This window comes from Ixodes scapularis, unplaced genomic scaffold, assembly GCF_016920785.2.
Source record: "Ixodes scapularis isolate PalLabHiFi unplaced genomic scaffold, ASM1692078v2 PGA_scaffold12__126_contigs__length_90152505, whole genome shotgun sequence".
Lineage (NCBI taxonomy): Eukaryota > Metazoa > Arthropoda > Arachnida > Ixodida > Ixodidae > Ixodes > Ixodes scapularis.
This window is the reverse complement of record NW_024609838.1, coordinates 16,689,745-16,706,935: the sequence shown is the minus strand read 5'-3', so window position 1 is coordinate 16,706,935 and position 17,191 is coordinate 16,689,745. Positions and strand designations below refer to the sequence as shown.

Here is a 17,191-nt window from a genome sequence, read left to right as displayed (position 1 = left end):
GGAAGGAACAAAACCTAAAACTAGCAGTTTTTTAAAACTTTTCTTGATTGCACACCAAAAGTTAGCCCACTCCACATTATCACTTGATTTTCTCTTGATGTTAGGCGGGCTGTTTAGGGATTTTATGGTAATTCGAAATGCAGGTTAGGTGCTCATACGAAAATATCCTCCGTCATGCCACAAAAAAGAGTACCTTATCTCGACCTTCCAGACTGCAACGACATCACAAAGGCTCCAGCCACTTGTTTTTCTTTTTTTTTATAAAGTGCAACAAACATAACAGTGGAGACACAGTCACCAAAGCATCACCACTTGTTTTAGTTCCATAGCACTTCCACGTTGACCAAGATGGACGAGAGGATCAAGTCTTTAGAACACAAATGGCAGTGAGGTCAACTCAGAACTTGTCTTGCGAGGCACTGCTGCCATGATTGAAGCAGGCGTGGTACATCACGGGAGCGGGCTCATTGAGATGCAGTCTGTTTGCCCGGCGCTCGTTTTGCACGTTTTCTCTTCTTCTGTTTTTCCAGACTGGCATCCGAGATGGGGTCCCTCTGAGCTACGCTCTGCTGACTCTGCCTCTGCCGCCGCCTGCAAGCAACAAACCGAGGGCGAGGTTTTACAAAATGCCAGGCGAAAGTGGTGCAAATTAAACACCCCATGCCGGAGGGCAAAAGTGTCTTGCCGCGCACAGCGGCAAGACACTTTTGCGCGTAACCCTGCCCAAATCAATCAAACAGCAAGCCGGGGTCTCCCCGAATTGAAATTACGGGGGGTGTCTAAATTTTTAGGGGGGGGGGGGGGGGGGGGGGCATTGAGAATTGAGGAGTCGTTGAGAATAAAGGGGGTGCGTTCAGAAATACAAGGGGGGGGGGGGGGGGGGGTGTAGGGAAATTACTCCAACAAACTGCTTAACCAAGTCAGAATAAGTCTGTCGTACTCATTTGCGTCTGGTTGACTACAAATTTGGTTTACATTGTGTCAGATACGCAAGATGTGACTACGTATACGTGTTTATGACAGTTATCAACTTATCATATGTATTTCAATATGTAGGAAACCTTACTAACAGAGTAAGGGAACAAAAAGAAAAGACAAACCAAGTACATGTTTTGTGTGACAGGGCAGAAGCATAGAAGAGGGATGCAATGTTACTGACTGATGCCGGACCAGTACTACATAGATATCGGTCTGGACTCCACGGCGTTTGTTTTCAGTGGAACACCAGTAAACCCAGTTCCATTACATGCCAATGCAGTCAGTGTGTACGTTGGGCTGACATCTGCCTGAGGTGTAAGTTATATATATCGGGCCAGCTTATAACGTTGCTCGGCGCAAGACCAACTAGACCGGTTACTCAAACTAATAAAAACTGAGCACATTGCAGTGGAATCCTACTGCTAACACCTTTCTACTGGCAGTTCAGATCTGTGTGCATGTTAGTACAATATCAACCCTTTTACCATAAAACACAGAGCAAGCCCCCATCCAAAAGTTGAAGATAATCACAAGAAAAAAAAAAGGGTGATGGGGGCTTGTTAGGTTTGAGAACAGAAAAGCAGGAGGGGCACATGGTAGAAGGGGCCCTTGTCCGGTCCGATAGACCGCAATAGCGGTAGAGCGGTCTGGTGGAACCCCCAATTTTCAAAGCAGTCGCAGCAATATACTCTTGTCAAGCCTGCTTCGTGCTGGTGCTTTCACGTAAAGCTTCACCACTTTGCACTAGCTTCTCAGAGAAGCAGCTGATGTGGAGGAACACATCAGTCAGCTGAGTAGACTGAGAAGTTTGCTGAGGTGGGCACTTGATATGTCCTTAGCTGATATTGTCATGGAAGGAAAAGATTCGACCAGCGTAAAACTGAAAATAAAGGTTCAGTCGGCGAACTTGTGCTGAAAACAAAAGAAAGAATGAGCGTCGAGAAAGCAGCAGCAAGTGTCAAAAGCGGCAGCAGCGATCATCGAGGCGTCGGCGTGTGTTGGTTGGCCAACACCAGAGAGCGAAAGTGGGTTTGCGAGGCCACGCTGGGTTCTTTATCTACTATGTACACTCGGTATCTCAAACATTCCCAGAATGGTCTAGCATCAAAACTTTTGGGCTAAGAGTAAATGCGAATCTTTTAGAAATACAAAGAAGGAATTAATAAAGTGATGTCCGGCGCACCTCGGCTTCGCACGCGGCAATATTTAGAATGCTTCAAAAGTAGAAGTGGGCACCTGCTCGGTGTTTTACAGTATATACGTTGCGTGCATCAGGCTGGCTTGCAATACTTTACTCGGTAAGAGACGAAGTGGCTTAGTTAGTCTAACTAACAACGGAGAAAGCGCCGCTTACTTTGGCTTGCTTCCAAGTAAGTAGTCAGGCAGCGGCTGGCCAGATTCCCTCAGCAGCTGCACAATGCTTCGGAGGCGTCCTTCCAAGACGTCGTCTTCGGTGAAGAAGGTGATGGCGCGGCCCCTGTGGCCGGCCCGTCCCGTGCGCCCTGTCGGAGAAATCGGGGTCTCTCAGCGCACTGGGTCTCTATTGGATACATAAATAAGAATAAATACTCGAATAAATTAAAAATAAATATTTCAACTGAGGGGCCAGATGAAAGAATGCAATATCTATGTTTACTACACTACGCCTTGGCATTTCAGGGGGTGGCTTAGACCCCCCTAATGAGCCCCCTGCCTTCGCCACTGTCCAGACCGTTCCAACAAAGACCTTTAGGAAGGCGCCATCTTGAAAGTTTGTGCGTATGGCACGTGTTTTCCTCACTTTCAAAAGACACAAGCCCATGCATGTCTGTGGATTTGTGTACATCAGAATGGTGTATACAAGCCAAAGTTTTATTCAGAAATCGTGCCACCTACCGCTCCGGGCGAGCGCTTTTCCCTTAGCACGTGGATGCACTGCAGCAAAGCACGACAAGCGAAATCGCGATGCCTATTTTATGGTTGCCACTTCTCAGCAGTACACCAGTGCGCGCTGAGAAGTGCACTCAACAAAGCTAACTAACCCGCCTGAATAGACCACAAACATGAGAATTATTGCAAAACTTCTGAGTACTATAAATCTTTGACAAGAAATGCAATCGAATAGTGCATTATTTGAGGCGATATAGAAAAGTTCTGAAAATTCAAATAACCCTATCATAACGATTCGGCCGGGTAGCGAGGCCTGAGCTATTATATCTTCAGTATTAATTAAAGTGAAATTAAGTTTAAGTGCAATGTTGGCACAAATTCCTCACATTATGATAGGATGTAGCAGGGTAACCACTTTGGTGCAGTTTGGTGCAAATGGCGCAGCAATCGTATCACTGCACGTGTGCCGTCTGCTTTCGAAGATATGTTGCACCACCCTTCGATAGCAATATCAAACCCGACTATCGGGCCGATTCGGTCATCTGCATCAGCATCCATCATTCAAATATTTAACCACGCATTCTTAACTTTTTACAAAAATAGAGCTACGCCTTGAAGCTTCACTAAGAAAAACCCAGCACCAAACCTCATTTTTGAAGAAAATTAAATTTCTAATAACACTATAATTATTTCAAACTGAAAGCAACCTCCAAGAAAACAGAAATTTGCCACTATACTTCACCTCAAGTGTTTTATGCGGCATGGCAGTGAGCGACAGGTACAGACATGTATCCTTGGAAAGGATTTTAGCTGTAGAAAGCTCATGTAGACAAAGTATTCAGCAGCACCACACAAAGCTTATGGCATGGCGTCTTATATTTCTGTTGCACAGGAACCACACGGTCAGTACAATGCAATCACTAAGCTGAAACTGCAGGGTAGCAAGCCTGTTAAACCACGCTAGTACATAGTGCATTAATCAACTGAGTTGAAACTGGCATGCGTCAGAATCAATCTCGCAACCTTGGGATCTCAAGCTGAACGTTTACACTGACATCCCAAAACTTATTTTTTATTTTTTGCCAGGCGATTCATTATGGTGTCAGACGACTACCCAGTCAATATTTTGCTACAGCGTCACATATATTTTTAATAAAGCATAAAAATGCAACTGCTCGAAACCCTGGGGAGGAAGAAGAAATATAGAGGAGAAGGGGGTTGGCGGAAGTCACGTAACTGTGCAGCTTTTTTGTCTTCTACCAACATATTTGCAGCTTTTTAGAAGCCACAAAAAATGGGTATCATGTTTCGTTTCTATTCTTAACCCTTTGCAGTCATGTGTCGGGCCAGGCCCAACATCGGAGAAACCCCTTCCGGTCAGGTGTCAGGCGTCGCCCGACAAGTGTTTCCGCGTCCTTTTTGAACATGCTCCTTCGCTCCTTTTGCTGGATTGGTGGCGCCATCTCTTGGAAAACACTTCAATCACATCACTCTTGAAAGGGTTCGAGTTTCTTCTCATAGAGGGCAGGACTAGTCATAAAGAAAAAAACAAAAGACATGTTTTATGTTGTATTTTTTTTTGTGCAACGGAGGAGCGCGCAAATTTCAACTTCGCTGGCACGATGGTTATAGCCACGTTCCAGTCACGCTCGTTTTATGTAACTCTCTGCGTGATGCAATTGAAAGAGACGACGATTTCAGTGAAGAGGACGACTATATCCCTCCATTAGATGATGGAGAGGCGACCTCTGTGATTTGAGTGAAAGTAGTGATGAATATGAAAAGACTGCGCAAGACAGCGGCCGCAAAGCCACTCCGCCACAAATTTCGTTCCGGAGTTTGTACACAAACAATCTCCCGGACTTTCCTGTCCTTACATTCAGTGTGAGACGTTGCCTTTGTACGCTGAAATAATTTTACTTTTCTGGGGCCCATGCATCCAAAATAGTTCCTGACCGGAATGACCATTAAGTTGGTCAGAGTATCTGACCGCAAAGGGTTAATATTGTGTGCGTGCCTTCGATGACCAACGACTTTGATTACATTTGGTAGTTGTGTCTAAACTACAGAAAATGGCTCGTGACCACGGAGAAGAGAGTGAGCGTGACTCAAACTGGCCAATTCTCAATCGGCGGTTTTCGGGCGGAAGGAAAATGAATTTCGAGCCGCGAATAGTTTTCTGGGTAGTTGGGCTCATATATGTCATGTACAAATAAAAACCTTGGCGAGTATAAACACCCTGTCAGTGTCCCTTTAAAAAGATACTACAACGAAATTTCAGTGCTTATTTTTGGTCTATCTGTGTTCAAAGGAGCAGTATCACATTGGACACACCAATTACCTGTTAAAAAAGACACAAAAAAGAAATTTAAAATGAATTAAACGATTAGCGAAGAGCACCTGGTGGATGTTGTTAACGCCTTGTTTGTAATGCCCGTCTGGGAACCTTGACAGGTAGTGACGATAACTGTTTCACCTCCGGCCACCATGAGAGAAGGGGGGAACGAGGAACTCCCCTCTCTCCAGGAATCTCTTTTACGTGTCCCAGAAGTCGTTATTGTCCCTCTACAAGATTATAGAAGATTAACCTACCACTCAAAATTCGCCCAAAAGCAGCCGCTTCGGTGGCTGGAATGACTACGACATCAGCTCGACGTCAGCCTCGCCACGGCTTTGCTCGTCCCGAGACTAACTACGTCATGACTGTGGCAGATGTCACGTGATCTCCGCTGACTGCTTTCCGAGCGCTTGCCAGAGTGGGCCGTTTATAACGAAAAATACAGCCACCAGGTTCAAAATACAAATGTGTGATTGTCATTTACGAATATTGTGGACCATATTCAACCTATTTTTAAACACAACAGTATATTTCAAATTTCGTTGAAGTATCCCTTTAAATGAACTCAAACCACGGAGAGAGCTTGCACTTCAATGGCAGACACTTTCTGCAAAAATTGGATGCATGTGTGCATGCATGCACTGTCAGGATGTATGTTTTATATGAAAATCGCAAAAAAAAGAAAAGAAAAGGGGACAAAAATGAAAACATGCCCAACAGACAAGCACTTAGTTGAAACTGATGGTTTATTAAAACTTCGTACACAACGAAAAAAGAAAAAAATACCACCCCCACTTTGCCTCATACATATTACAATCCCTAGTCCCTAATCCCAGATACGAGCTACTACTTCCCACACTTTGAAAACTTTACCGAATAAACTGTTGTCAAGATCGCTTAACTATGAGCCCCAGTGGCTGTTGACAGACACCCTTTCTTGTGCGTTTTCACGTGGCAAGAAGAATATCGGGCAGACCAGCAGTGAAAAGCTTGGAGACGCTGAACGCTTTTGTCTCCTCCATGCATGTTGTATTGCAAACATGGCCCCTAAACCACGCAAGTCCAACTGAGTAGTTTGAAACCACCTAAACCTAGGTATGCTAGAACACAATAAATCACTTCCGACACCACCTGTGGGAGATGTGAGCAAGCTTGCTCTGGAGAAGGTGGCTCACTCACCGACGCGATGCACGTAGGACACGACGGAGGGCGGCAGGTCGTAGTTGAGCACCAGGCCGACCCCTTGGAAGTCGAGGCCCCTGGCCAGGAGTTCGGTGCAGATGAGCACCCAGATGTGGCCTGCCCGGAACCCCTGGACCACCCGGTCCCGCTGCAGCTGCGGCCGCTCCGAGTGGATGGCGTCGACGTTGATGCCGTCATACACCAGCTCCGCAAAGAGCTCCTTGGCCCGCTGCTTGCTTTGGACAAAGACTAGGACTGGGGGCTGCAACTGGCCCTGCAAGGGTGAGGAGGACATCGAGCTCAAACTCTTGAACCCGAGCTCAACCTCGGTCAAACTTGTAGAAACTCGCCCATTGAAACTTTAGTACTCAAACTCATAGAAACTTACCCATTCAAACTTTTGTACTCAAACTCGCTCAACTTTACACATAGAAACCCTCTCACTGAAAGTTATGGATTTAAACTCCCTCAAAGTCATGAACTCAAACTTATGTACTCAAGCTTGCTCGAATTCACTCTCACCCAGACTCATAAAAACTCGCTCCCTCAAACTCTCTCACTCACTCAGACTTGTAGAAACTCTCACCCACTCATACTTATGTACTCAAACTCGCTCTAACTTATGGACTCGCAAAAATTCATAGAAATGTAACTTAAACTTATAGACATAATAAAATTGAATTTCTGCACGGTCACTAGTGAAAAACAAACTATTAAAGGAAAGTAGGGTAGTCTATTTTTATTCAATAATCAAACATAATCATAAGTAGGTCAAATTTAGTGTGCAACGTCTATGCAGTAGACGCGGGATTCAGCCAGGACAGCACGATTCCTGATCTGGGATTCTGAGTGTGTATCATACACTCAAGTGTGCTAAACAAGTACGATCTCCGTCTATATCAAAGTGGCAATTGAACTCATGATGCATAGTGTCCGCAGCGCGAGTCTCTGCTCCATGTGTTGCCAAGCTGCGATGAGCTAACACGCTTGGTCACCAAAGCATCCCCATTAAACACGGGGGAGCAATGAAAGCCCGAGAGTACTTTAATATGGTTAAAACAAAAAAGGCAAGCTTGTTTTGCAGTATTTCGTTTCGACTAAAATTGAAAGCAGTGTTGGCAATGAAGGTTACCTGCTTGACCAGTGCTCGCAACGCCGGCAGCTTCCCAGACTCGCTGCCCACGAATTGGAGTTCCTGGTCGACCAGATCTGCGGCGGCATTCCTGTAGAAGCAACAAACTGCGGCTTGTACGAAAGCACGAAAACTAGAAGCTTAAAGGGGTCATGAAACGCTTTTCCAACTTTTTCTTGTTTAGCTTTCCTCTTGAACTCATGAATCGCGCATTTCACCAAACAGTTCAAAAAGACGAAAAGAAGGGAAGCCCCTCTCGCTCGGAATCTGGATTGTGTACCCGGACAGAGCCATTGTCCCCCTAGAAGATTAGCCCGTCGCTGAAAATTCAGACGAAAGTTGCTTTCCCCAGCCCGTTCACCCCGATGCTGACACTGCTGTGGAAGCTACGTGCTCGTTGGGCCAGCCACACTTGCCACGTGAGCGTGGCAAATGTGGCTGCAGAGAATGAGGTCAGGTGATGAAAGGGAGGCGGCTGATTGGTCCGGCAAGCGCGTAGCTTCGACCACAATGTCAGCTTAGCGGTGAAGGGAATCAGTGAGGTCCGGTCTCGTGTGACGTCAGTTTGGACCCAATGACGCGCCTGTGGGACTGCGGATGTATCACAGTGAAAAGGCAGAGAGCTTACGAAGGGGAGGAGGTACAAAATAGTCCGCTGTGTTTTAAAATTTTTGCACTGAAAGTCAGGCTTTTGACTCTCTACCTTTTTTCTTTTGGCCCATGGAACGATGTGCTATTAGCAAAATCCCAATCTGAAATTATTTATCCCAACCGAAAAATCGTTTCATGGGCCCTTTAAAAGGGACAGTGACTCAGTGATGATTAAAACGGCCTAAGGAACAAAAGAAGAAAAAAAAAAGAGTCCGCAGGCAGTTTACCACCAATGTGTAAAGATGGTCTCTTATGAGATAAAGCAGGCTATATCCCTCCGAGCAACTTTTGTCCGAACCCTCCTTGACAGTGAGTTCCATCTTCAAGATCCAACACACTATGTTATGAAATTTAAGCCGAGTATGATGTAGCCATGAAATTACTCAAGCAGTCGCTGCGGGTCCTGCGCAAATGATTTTCTACCTTGCATTAATTTCCCCCCTCTCTCTCTCTTTGCCTTTTAACATCTTTCCTGCACAAGTGCTACGAGACCTCTGGGTTAGCCCTCCCTAAATCTTTTAAGTTACGGTGTAGTCAAAGTCGCACCTGAGCAACGAAGCTATTAATTGTTGCTGTCAAGACCGGTTATAACAAAGTCATTGGGAACCGGAAATCACTTCGTTATATCTGAACTCCATAAAATTAACACGGAAAAAAAAAAAAAGACACGGGTTGTCATGGGCACATGTTTACCGTGCCTGCAGAAAGCGGTCAACACTTCCCTTCACGCACTCTCTGCCAAATCGGAGCCTTTTTCTCGCCAACTGCGAGAAGCTCCAATCGAGAAAGATCTTGCGAGCTAAGTACGGACTTATGCGCACTTCATTGAGGTGGCGCGCTTTTGTTTTAAGAAGATTGTCTTCGTCTTCCTTGTCAAGGTGCCGGCAGTGCTGGGACTCTCCATCGTTGAGTGGCGATGATTCGCCGAATCGGTGCTTTAGCGAAGTTAGTCTTTTGCGCAAGAGCGAACACACCGACCAGCGACGCTGACATGGAACACGAAGCAAACAAAATAGCGCACACGAAACCAAGTTCGCGCTCAAGTTTGTGCGTAGTTTCATGTTTCGTCGGTATAGAGAGCCTAGATTTAAGAGAGGGAGCAAGTGCTCAATCAGGGTTACATAGTTTCTGGGCTGCGTTTGCAATACGAGCTGCAGCCTGCAAGGAGTCAAAACTCAAAAGCGTTCACCTTCTGCAAAAAGTGTTCGCCTCACCGCCCAGTTTCCTCACCACACTGGTGACGCAAAAACCAAATGCAGGTGCGCTTGCGCTAATCTGTCCAGGAGGCATCTGCCATTAAATTGCAAATGCTACCTCTTTTAAATCTCGGTTCTTTTTGTTGTCTTCATCAGCATGTTGTCGCTAGCACTCCTAGTGCCCGTATCGGCATGCCACGACGGATCCTAGGCGTGCAACGCGGAAAAGTTGCTTCCCAGATAAGGAGCGGGGAGCAGACGAAGATGCAGAGGCTGCCGCCGGCGGCTTTCGCAACATCGTCTGCGGCCTGTTCTAGGTGGCTGGTCGAACGCGGCGGAAGAGTGCGGCAAACTAAAACTTTAAAAAATTTAAATTTTTTTTAGATCTTACGAATATTCTTTTGCTACATCCACGGGAGCTGCTCAATTTTCTTTGCTAAAAACAGACACAAATGCATTGAAAAAGTGCAAATGGGAATGGGAAATAGTGATCCCTTCGCTGTAGCTGCTATTTCATTATAACCAACTTTGTTATAACTGGTCTCAACAGTACTTCAAACGGGAAGGCATTGTATGAGCTCGAAAATGGCAAGCAGGAAAGAATTGCAGGCCTCTGCCTCCTCTTGCAGGAGGAACGGTGAAAAATAAATAAAGGAGATGGGGCTTTACCTTTCTGCTTGCCGATCGGCTTCAAAAGTGATAACATCCCACCAGTTATCAGTGTTCTACATTAATTACTTACAACACCTACATCACCTCAAGAGGCATTAAAGTGTGTGTGTGGGGGGGGGCACATACATACACAAAAAGGTACACTGTACATAACAATCAGGTGCTGTTTGTGCTCCATGCATAACAACCAACTTATTGGTGTACTACACTATGCAACAACGGCACAAAACGAATGGGGCATCGGCACTCTGCCAGCAAGGACCGCGAGGCCGCGTGCAGAAAGATGGCAGCACCCCACAGCCACTGGCAGGTGAATGAAGATTGGGGGTGCCTCTAGTACAACTCCAACTCACCGTATGCCGACAGTGAGCGTAAGCAGAGCGTCGAGGTGAAGCCGACACCAGTCCTCCACCTGGCGGGTCGCCGTGGCACTGAAGAGGGCTCTGCGCAGCCGGGGACTCCCGCTGCATGCTTGGCACACGCGTGCCAACTGCTCCCGGAAACCGCGAGCACCGCCGGCCGCCTCGAACAGCTTGTCCGATTCGTCCAGTACCAGCCACTCCACCCTGCGTCGCGGGACGACAAACGCGGCGACTGAGTCGGCGAAAGCGTCAATGAGGCCACCGTGCCCAAAACGTGTCTTCTGCCGGTGCGTTTACCTTCCCCTCCCGCCCGTGCGGAATGGGATGATGAAACGATTCAGAGATTTCGTGCAGCCGGTATTAGTTGGTCTCATCGCTGCTGGCATGAAGCCCGTGATTGGTTCCAAGTTCGCACCGAGCACTTACACAGCACTCGTGCGGAATGCGTTTCTATTCGAGTACACTTCGAATGACGACGAAGCGCTCGCGTCTAATGCGCTCGAGACCAGCCTGCTAGAAGTCACCAGCCCATGGCGGCCCCGCGAGAGCCACCGTCCCGAAGACCGCTGCTATGCCTAAAACTCTTCACCCTCTTTACCATCCCATCATCATCATCTCGCCACCCTCGCCCACAAGCTCCATTTAAACATATTCAGCACCATAAGATACCACTGCATCATCATTAGACGCGGTGCCCCAGGCCTTTCTTTGGCACCGCGGCCCTCCTGAGCTAGAATAAATATAGTATCACCATCAATATCAATACCGAATCTGAACGTGAGAATCGAGCGCCTAGCTTCAGTTAGGCAACAACCCTGTCGAGTCAAATCACGGATGCATTATTCCCAGCTACCGACCTGTTTAGCTCCAAGATGCCACCGCGGATAAGACACAGCAAGCGATTGGGTGTGCACACCAGGATGTCTGTAAAAAGAAAGAGGATGTGGTGTCAAGAACAAAATTTTCCAACAATTTCCATGAAGCTTTCGCTAGTTTAAACGGGAGCTACAGCAAGTTTTGGCGGTCGCCTATTTGCCTCGAAATTGGTCCGACGCATGAATAGAAATGCCTCGAAATTGGTCCAACGCATGAATAGAAATGTCTGAACTAGTAACTCAAAATACAAGCCACAATTACGTTTTTTTGTTTTTTTTTTTAAGGTTACTGAAGATTGAAATTTGTTCTAAAAGACCAAGAGGCTCCAATGGTAACACAATAAATGTGATGTCAAATGTGTAATACGGGGGCAGTAAAGCTTGTTCACGACGGTTTACGAGAAGTCTGGTGGTGCAAAATGAATGTTAAAAAAGCTCATGCCAGCTAAACAAAAAAGAAAGAGAAAAAAGTGGCATGCATATACTATATTTTAGACTGTCTGCTTGACTTGCAAGTTATACAGCGTGTCCCATCACCCCACTGGAAAGAGCAGGAAAATTTTAACGCTGGTTTTGGCATCACTTTTAAAGTCAAACGTCATTATATAGAACACGGATATATAGAATTATTGCTTATATTGAATCGTTGTCGAACTATCATAAGAATTACATGCATTTTAAATTTTTTTATAACAAACTCGGTCGGTTAAAAAATGAATACATCGAACTTTGCAGCGCCGGAAAGCCGCGCTCCGGAGACAGGCGGCAGGCTCTCCCGCAGCACATCGGAGGGTACGGCGGGCTTTTCCGCAACACATCGTAGGATAGCGGTGGCACAGCAGGCGTTTGCGACTTTTATTCAAGAGCATGCCCGCATAAAGCTTTATGCCTATGGTGCCGGGAACGCCATCCAGATTCGGCGGCATACGGGCTCAGTCAGTTCAATTGTATAGCCAGCATCGCTCTTTTCATGCCCTGCGCGTGGCCTCCGCAGTATCGTTCCTCCGAGTTCCTTCTTCTGATGTTCCGTCAAACGCATGTGGAGTGCTGATGGCAACAAACGTAAAGAAACATACGTCGCTGACGTTTGTGACGAAGCTTGAAATCATCCGCCGCGTTGAAAAAGGAGCAAAGAAGTCCAGCATTGCCGAAGCGTACAACATACCGCGAAGCACTTTGAGCACGCTGCTGAAGACGAAAAGCGACATCAAATCGAAGGCTGAACGAAGCAAGCACTCGGGCGCACGCTGTGTTCTGACACCAGCCTTCAAAATGGTGAAAAGATCACTTCACATAGGGGACGCAAGGGCTCGGAATGTTACGGCGTCGGGTCTGACGCCTCAACAGAAAGCAAAGAACTTCGCATTCATCCACCAAGCACAAAACGTCGCCGCAAGTAGCGGGTGGCTACAACGTTTCACAGCCTGTTACGACATTGTCGGGAAGACGGTCTCGCTTTTACGCCGCTACTGCAGTGCAATCGACGGTAGTGGTCTGGTGCTGGTGGACTGCTTGAAGACAGTGGAGTGGGCCGTAATTAGGCTAGCGGTCAACTCCATGAAGCAATCTACGCCGCGGTAGTTTTTTTCGCCGGTATGAAGAGTTCACCTTAACACTTCACACGAGTAGTCATTTTTGCCGCTAGCCTTTTTGGGGATGAAATCGCGCTGTACTTTAACGCTTTTTTTTGTGTGATTTTGTACATCGAATTTGGAATATATCGAACTATTTCACGGCCCTCGCACTGTTCAATATAATGAGGTTAGACTGTATTTGCCGTTTTCTCAATGGCTGTTTCGAATGTAGAGATAACAAAAAGCACACCTCCAAATTCCAAAAATATGCTTAGTTTAAGTAGCTAAAAAAAAAAAAAAAAAATCTTTGCCGGTTTTGATACAACCTAACACCTTATAATTTGCTAGACAGCCATGTGCAAAACGAGGTTCCAACTGCCAGTTCAAAGACGCAGAACGTCGCCGACGCTCAATGCCGCCACGAAACTGCCGGTACCTCAACAAGTGCTTCGTTGCCCAACAGTGTGACCTAGATCAGCCTTCGAGGTACACTGGTTAATGCTTCGGATGAGAAATTGAACCAGTGCAGTATGAACAGTGGGGTGTCCCACATGCATTTGCCTAGTGTTAGATAAAGCACATTTAACAAATACTTGAAGTAAAGTATAAGGGAAATGAGAGGTTACATACTTCAAATAAAGCAGTAAGTACACTGGGTGCAATGTACCTGAATTAAAACCTGCCATAAATACAATGAACTTTCCAAGAAAAGTACAAGTACAACACAATCTTTGATGATGCCCTTTCATTCCTGCGGTGTTTCCTAACTGGTATGCATTGCCCCAGGTGTAATCAAGGGTGCATCAGTTATGTTTGGAAATGGCGGCGAATACTGAATAAAGTCAAGTGGCCGGAAATGTTTTACTCTCGTCGACAAACTACATTTAATGCACTCATAAGGCACTTATATGTATTGGTCTCATAGCCGCTATTACTTCACTTGGAGCGATGACCAAATGACGTCTCAAAAGAAGATAGTACGCTTTCACATGATGATACACCGTTTTTTGTAATTGGTTGGTCAACTCTTAGACTAGCCCTTCCAGTATTTCTTCAGAGCTGACGAAGCATCATTTTGCGAAACAAACTCAACGAGACCAAATCTGGGGAACATACTTTGACATCAAGAGTTGTACATTCCTGGGAAGGTACCAGAACTGATACTTCAGGCAAAGAGGAAGTACATACTCGGTCAGTGTATTTCAAGTAAAGTTATTCTAAATCTACTTGAAGCAGTCCTTTAAGTACAATGTACTTAAAGCACTTCTCAACGCTGCATTTTTCGGTAATGATAACATGAGCGTGCACGCCGGTACGACGCCCGTCCGGAAATAATACCGGCAGCAACTCCTTGGGAGCATGTGGAGCAGTGCAAGCTCTTGCTCCCTGTGCCCTGAGCCGCGCTAATGCGCTTGGCTACCGATACCTCTGCGCAAGCCATGCTTACAGGCATCGCCACTCCGTTCAACAATCTTCTTCTGGACGTCGCCATTTTGATGCCTAGTGCACAGCGGGTGCAATTGGCAATAGTAGTTACGATACAGCTCCAGATAACTGGCAACAAGGACTTTAACCATTAAGATGGCTGAACTGTCGTTACACAGAAGCGAAGCCGACTTTGTGGCTCTACGCGTGAGTGTATGTACCGAGCTTGTGCTGAGCCGACGCCAAGCGTGTGCGCGCGGAGGCCAGCTTGCTGAGCAGGTAGACTTTCAGCCCCGTGTCCCGCACCAGCTGCAGGCACTCGCGGTACGTCTGGCGTGCCAGCTCCCGCGTCGGGGACAGCACCAGGGCACGGAAGCCGCCGCCGCCCGCGCTCTGGCCGTCGCCTTTGGTCTTGCCAGACTGTTGTCGCTGCAGTCGAAAAGGAAAGTGCCAAATGTCGCAACAGAACCAACGCTAAACGGACAAGCAAATGAAAGAGACAAAACAAGCGACGCCGAGACGGGAACTTAAGATGCTAATTTAATGAGCACTATGGATTCAACTCTTTTTTTCCCACAAGTAACTGGAAAAGGGAAAGACCTTCAGAGTTCCATTGTAAGTATGGTAGTTGACAGTTCTGATGTATTGTGCACTGAACCATTTATACCTGTTTATGTTGAAAACAAAAATAAAAAATAGGGGATTTTAGAACAGGGCGTTTTATGCAATTGATTTTCGTGTTGGTTTGTTCAACAGGCACTTGAGAAAACACAATTAGATCTCGAAATGATTTTCACTTTGAAATGCTTGTTGCACAAAAAATGGGGAAATTCGCGCTACTAATTCACGTATAAGGAATAGACATGCCGCAAACAGTTTCTTCAAAGAATTCTCTTTTACTATAAAGTCTTTGCTAGAGTGTGGTTCATTCAAGGGAAATTTTGCAGTATAGTTGGGTAAAGAGCAGAATGCTAGCCCGAGATGGCAAGCCAAAATCTTCCAACCATGGCGACTGACCTGCAGTTGTCCGATGATGGGAACAAGAAATGCAGCTGTCTTGCCGGAACCGGTTGGCGCGCAGCAGAGTAGCTCTCTTCGCTGTGGGGCAAGCCACATTGTGACGGCATGAGTGGTACTGACCGCCTCATAAGGAGAATTAAAAAGCAAGTACTACATCTTGGACAGACTTACCCACATCTATTTTGTATTCTCATTAAGTACAAAGGCTGCCAATTCTAAAGCATTGACACAAAGGCCAGTTCAGACATCCGGACTTGAGTGTGACCCACTCCATTGCAACTCCTTGCACTCCACTATGACATGTCACGCGGACTTTGGTTGCAATAGCGATCATCTCGCCACAAGCAGTCGTAGGAACTTGTAGAACTGTTAGTCACACCAAATGCAAATGTCTGAACCATCTTTCAGAATGATTGGATAACAAGGGAGAAATCAAATGAACTGCAGAGTCATATTTGTCCTTTTATCAAGGCAGGGATACATTGGACTACACCATTTCATGATACTCTTATAGCCACCTGATCAATATAATCAAGAAACGTGGCTCAAACGGAATGACGAATAGTTCTTTGAAGCAATCAGGGCTGCTTCTAACATTGCAATGCTTTAGCACTAGACATGCTATCTTTTGCGAGACTGCTCACGGGACAAGAAATGCCTAAGCCTTTTCTTACGACACCTCCAGCACCTGCTCGTTGCTTTCTGTAGGGCTTCAACTGCGCATGCACGTACGAAGCTCCTGAGACGCCAAAGTATTACCGAAGGCAGGAAGTTAGTGCCGATTGCAGAACAACTGAAAGACCTCCCTGCAGTCTTCATCCCCTCTTCGACTATAAAAACCCAACAACTGTGTAACAAAAACAAAAAAACAAAAAAATCAGGAGCATGCAGACTACCTCAAGCATGGCGGGAATGGCTTGACGCTGCACGGCCGTTGGTTCCTTGTATCCTAGCGAAGCAATGTTCCTCAACAGCGTCTGCGACAGCTTGTAACGTGGAGCCAGCTCCTCGAAGGACGACAGCAGCTCCGGGACGTCTGTGCCCTTTGCCCTGATTCGTTGTCGCTTGCATGCTCTCGTCGGGTTCGCCTGGTTAGACGTTGTCTAGTTGGTCATGGGCAAAATGTTTACTAATTAACACGGTGAGCGATCAAAAGTGTCGTTGCAGTCGATCGAACCAGAGACTGCTGCGATGTTATGAAAGGAATGTCTCGTGTCAGTTTTGTTTGCTTACCTCGTTCGCGTTGATGTCGGCGAACCCAGGTTTTTTGCGCTTCACCCCTGATTTGGAAACACCTGCTCGAGAAAACCAACGAAAATAAATGGGAGGAACAGCCACCCACGACGGTAGAATTGACACAGTTGCAGCGAGATCGCTTACCAGGTCCGTTCGCATGATCCTTCGAGGAGTCAGGAGATCCATCGCGAGGTTCGGAACTCTTATCTTCGGTTTTTTTAACCAGCTGCGAGTAAAAGTTACTGATAGAACCAAACATACGACGGATTTGACCAACACTGTACGCTTTCCCAAGAAAAGCAACAGCTAACCTTAAACCTCTCTGCATCGGGTCGAAACTTGGACACGTTGAAATTGACACCGACGCAGAGCTTCTTGAAGAAATCGGACGTGTTCATGCTAACTCAGATGACACGAACAAGATTGTGAAAGTTAACGCTAGAAATCAAGAACACATGGCCATTCGGTGCTTACCGCTCACCACCGCGTGTTCCCGTTCGCCGGCATAATCACAAGAGTTTAAATAACTCACTCGAGACCAACCGAAATTTACGGTTACGTCACAACGGTCGACTTCGACCACTGATCTCTCTTCGACAATACTTCGACATAAGTGACAGAAGCAACAGAAGTAGAAAAGAGTTACTCTTTGACAGTTTTGAAAGGAATGAATAAACGAAC

The 17,191-nt window shown here is 46.4% G+C and overlaps 1 protein-coding gene across 2 annotated transcripts; it reads right to left on the bottom strand.

Annotated features, from left to right (window-relative positions):
* Positions 1-233: 233 nt before the first annotated feature.
* On the bottom strand, positions 234-17,188 carry LOC120845802 (probable ATP-dependent RNA helicase DDX52). Of its 2 annotated transcripts, XM_040217352.3 has the most exons (12): positions 16,822-17,188; positions 16,655-16,736; positions 16,508-16,569; positions 16,171-16,377; positions 15,272-15,352; positions 14,476-14,683; positions 11,238-11,304; positions 10,372-10,584; positions 7,500-7,590; positions 6,365-6,641; positions 2,333-2,480; positions 234-591 (listed from the first exon to the last, which is right to left on the bottom strand). In XM_040217352.3, the coding sequence occupies exons 1-12, from the start codon at positions 16,906-16,908 to the stop codon at positions 465-467; spliced, it is 1,650 nt and encodes a 549-aa protein (XP_040073286.2). In that variant the 5' UTR covers positions 16,909-17,188; the 3' UTR covers positions 234-464. The 2 variants fall into 2 exon arrangements, with proteins under 2 accessions (XP_040073286.2, XP_042145376.1); XM_042289442.1 differs by having other exon boundaries at positions 16,508-16,736; positions 16,822-17,048.
* Between the last annotated feature and the right edge of the window lie 3 nt (positions 17,189-17,191).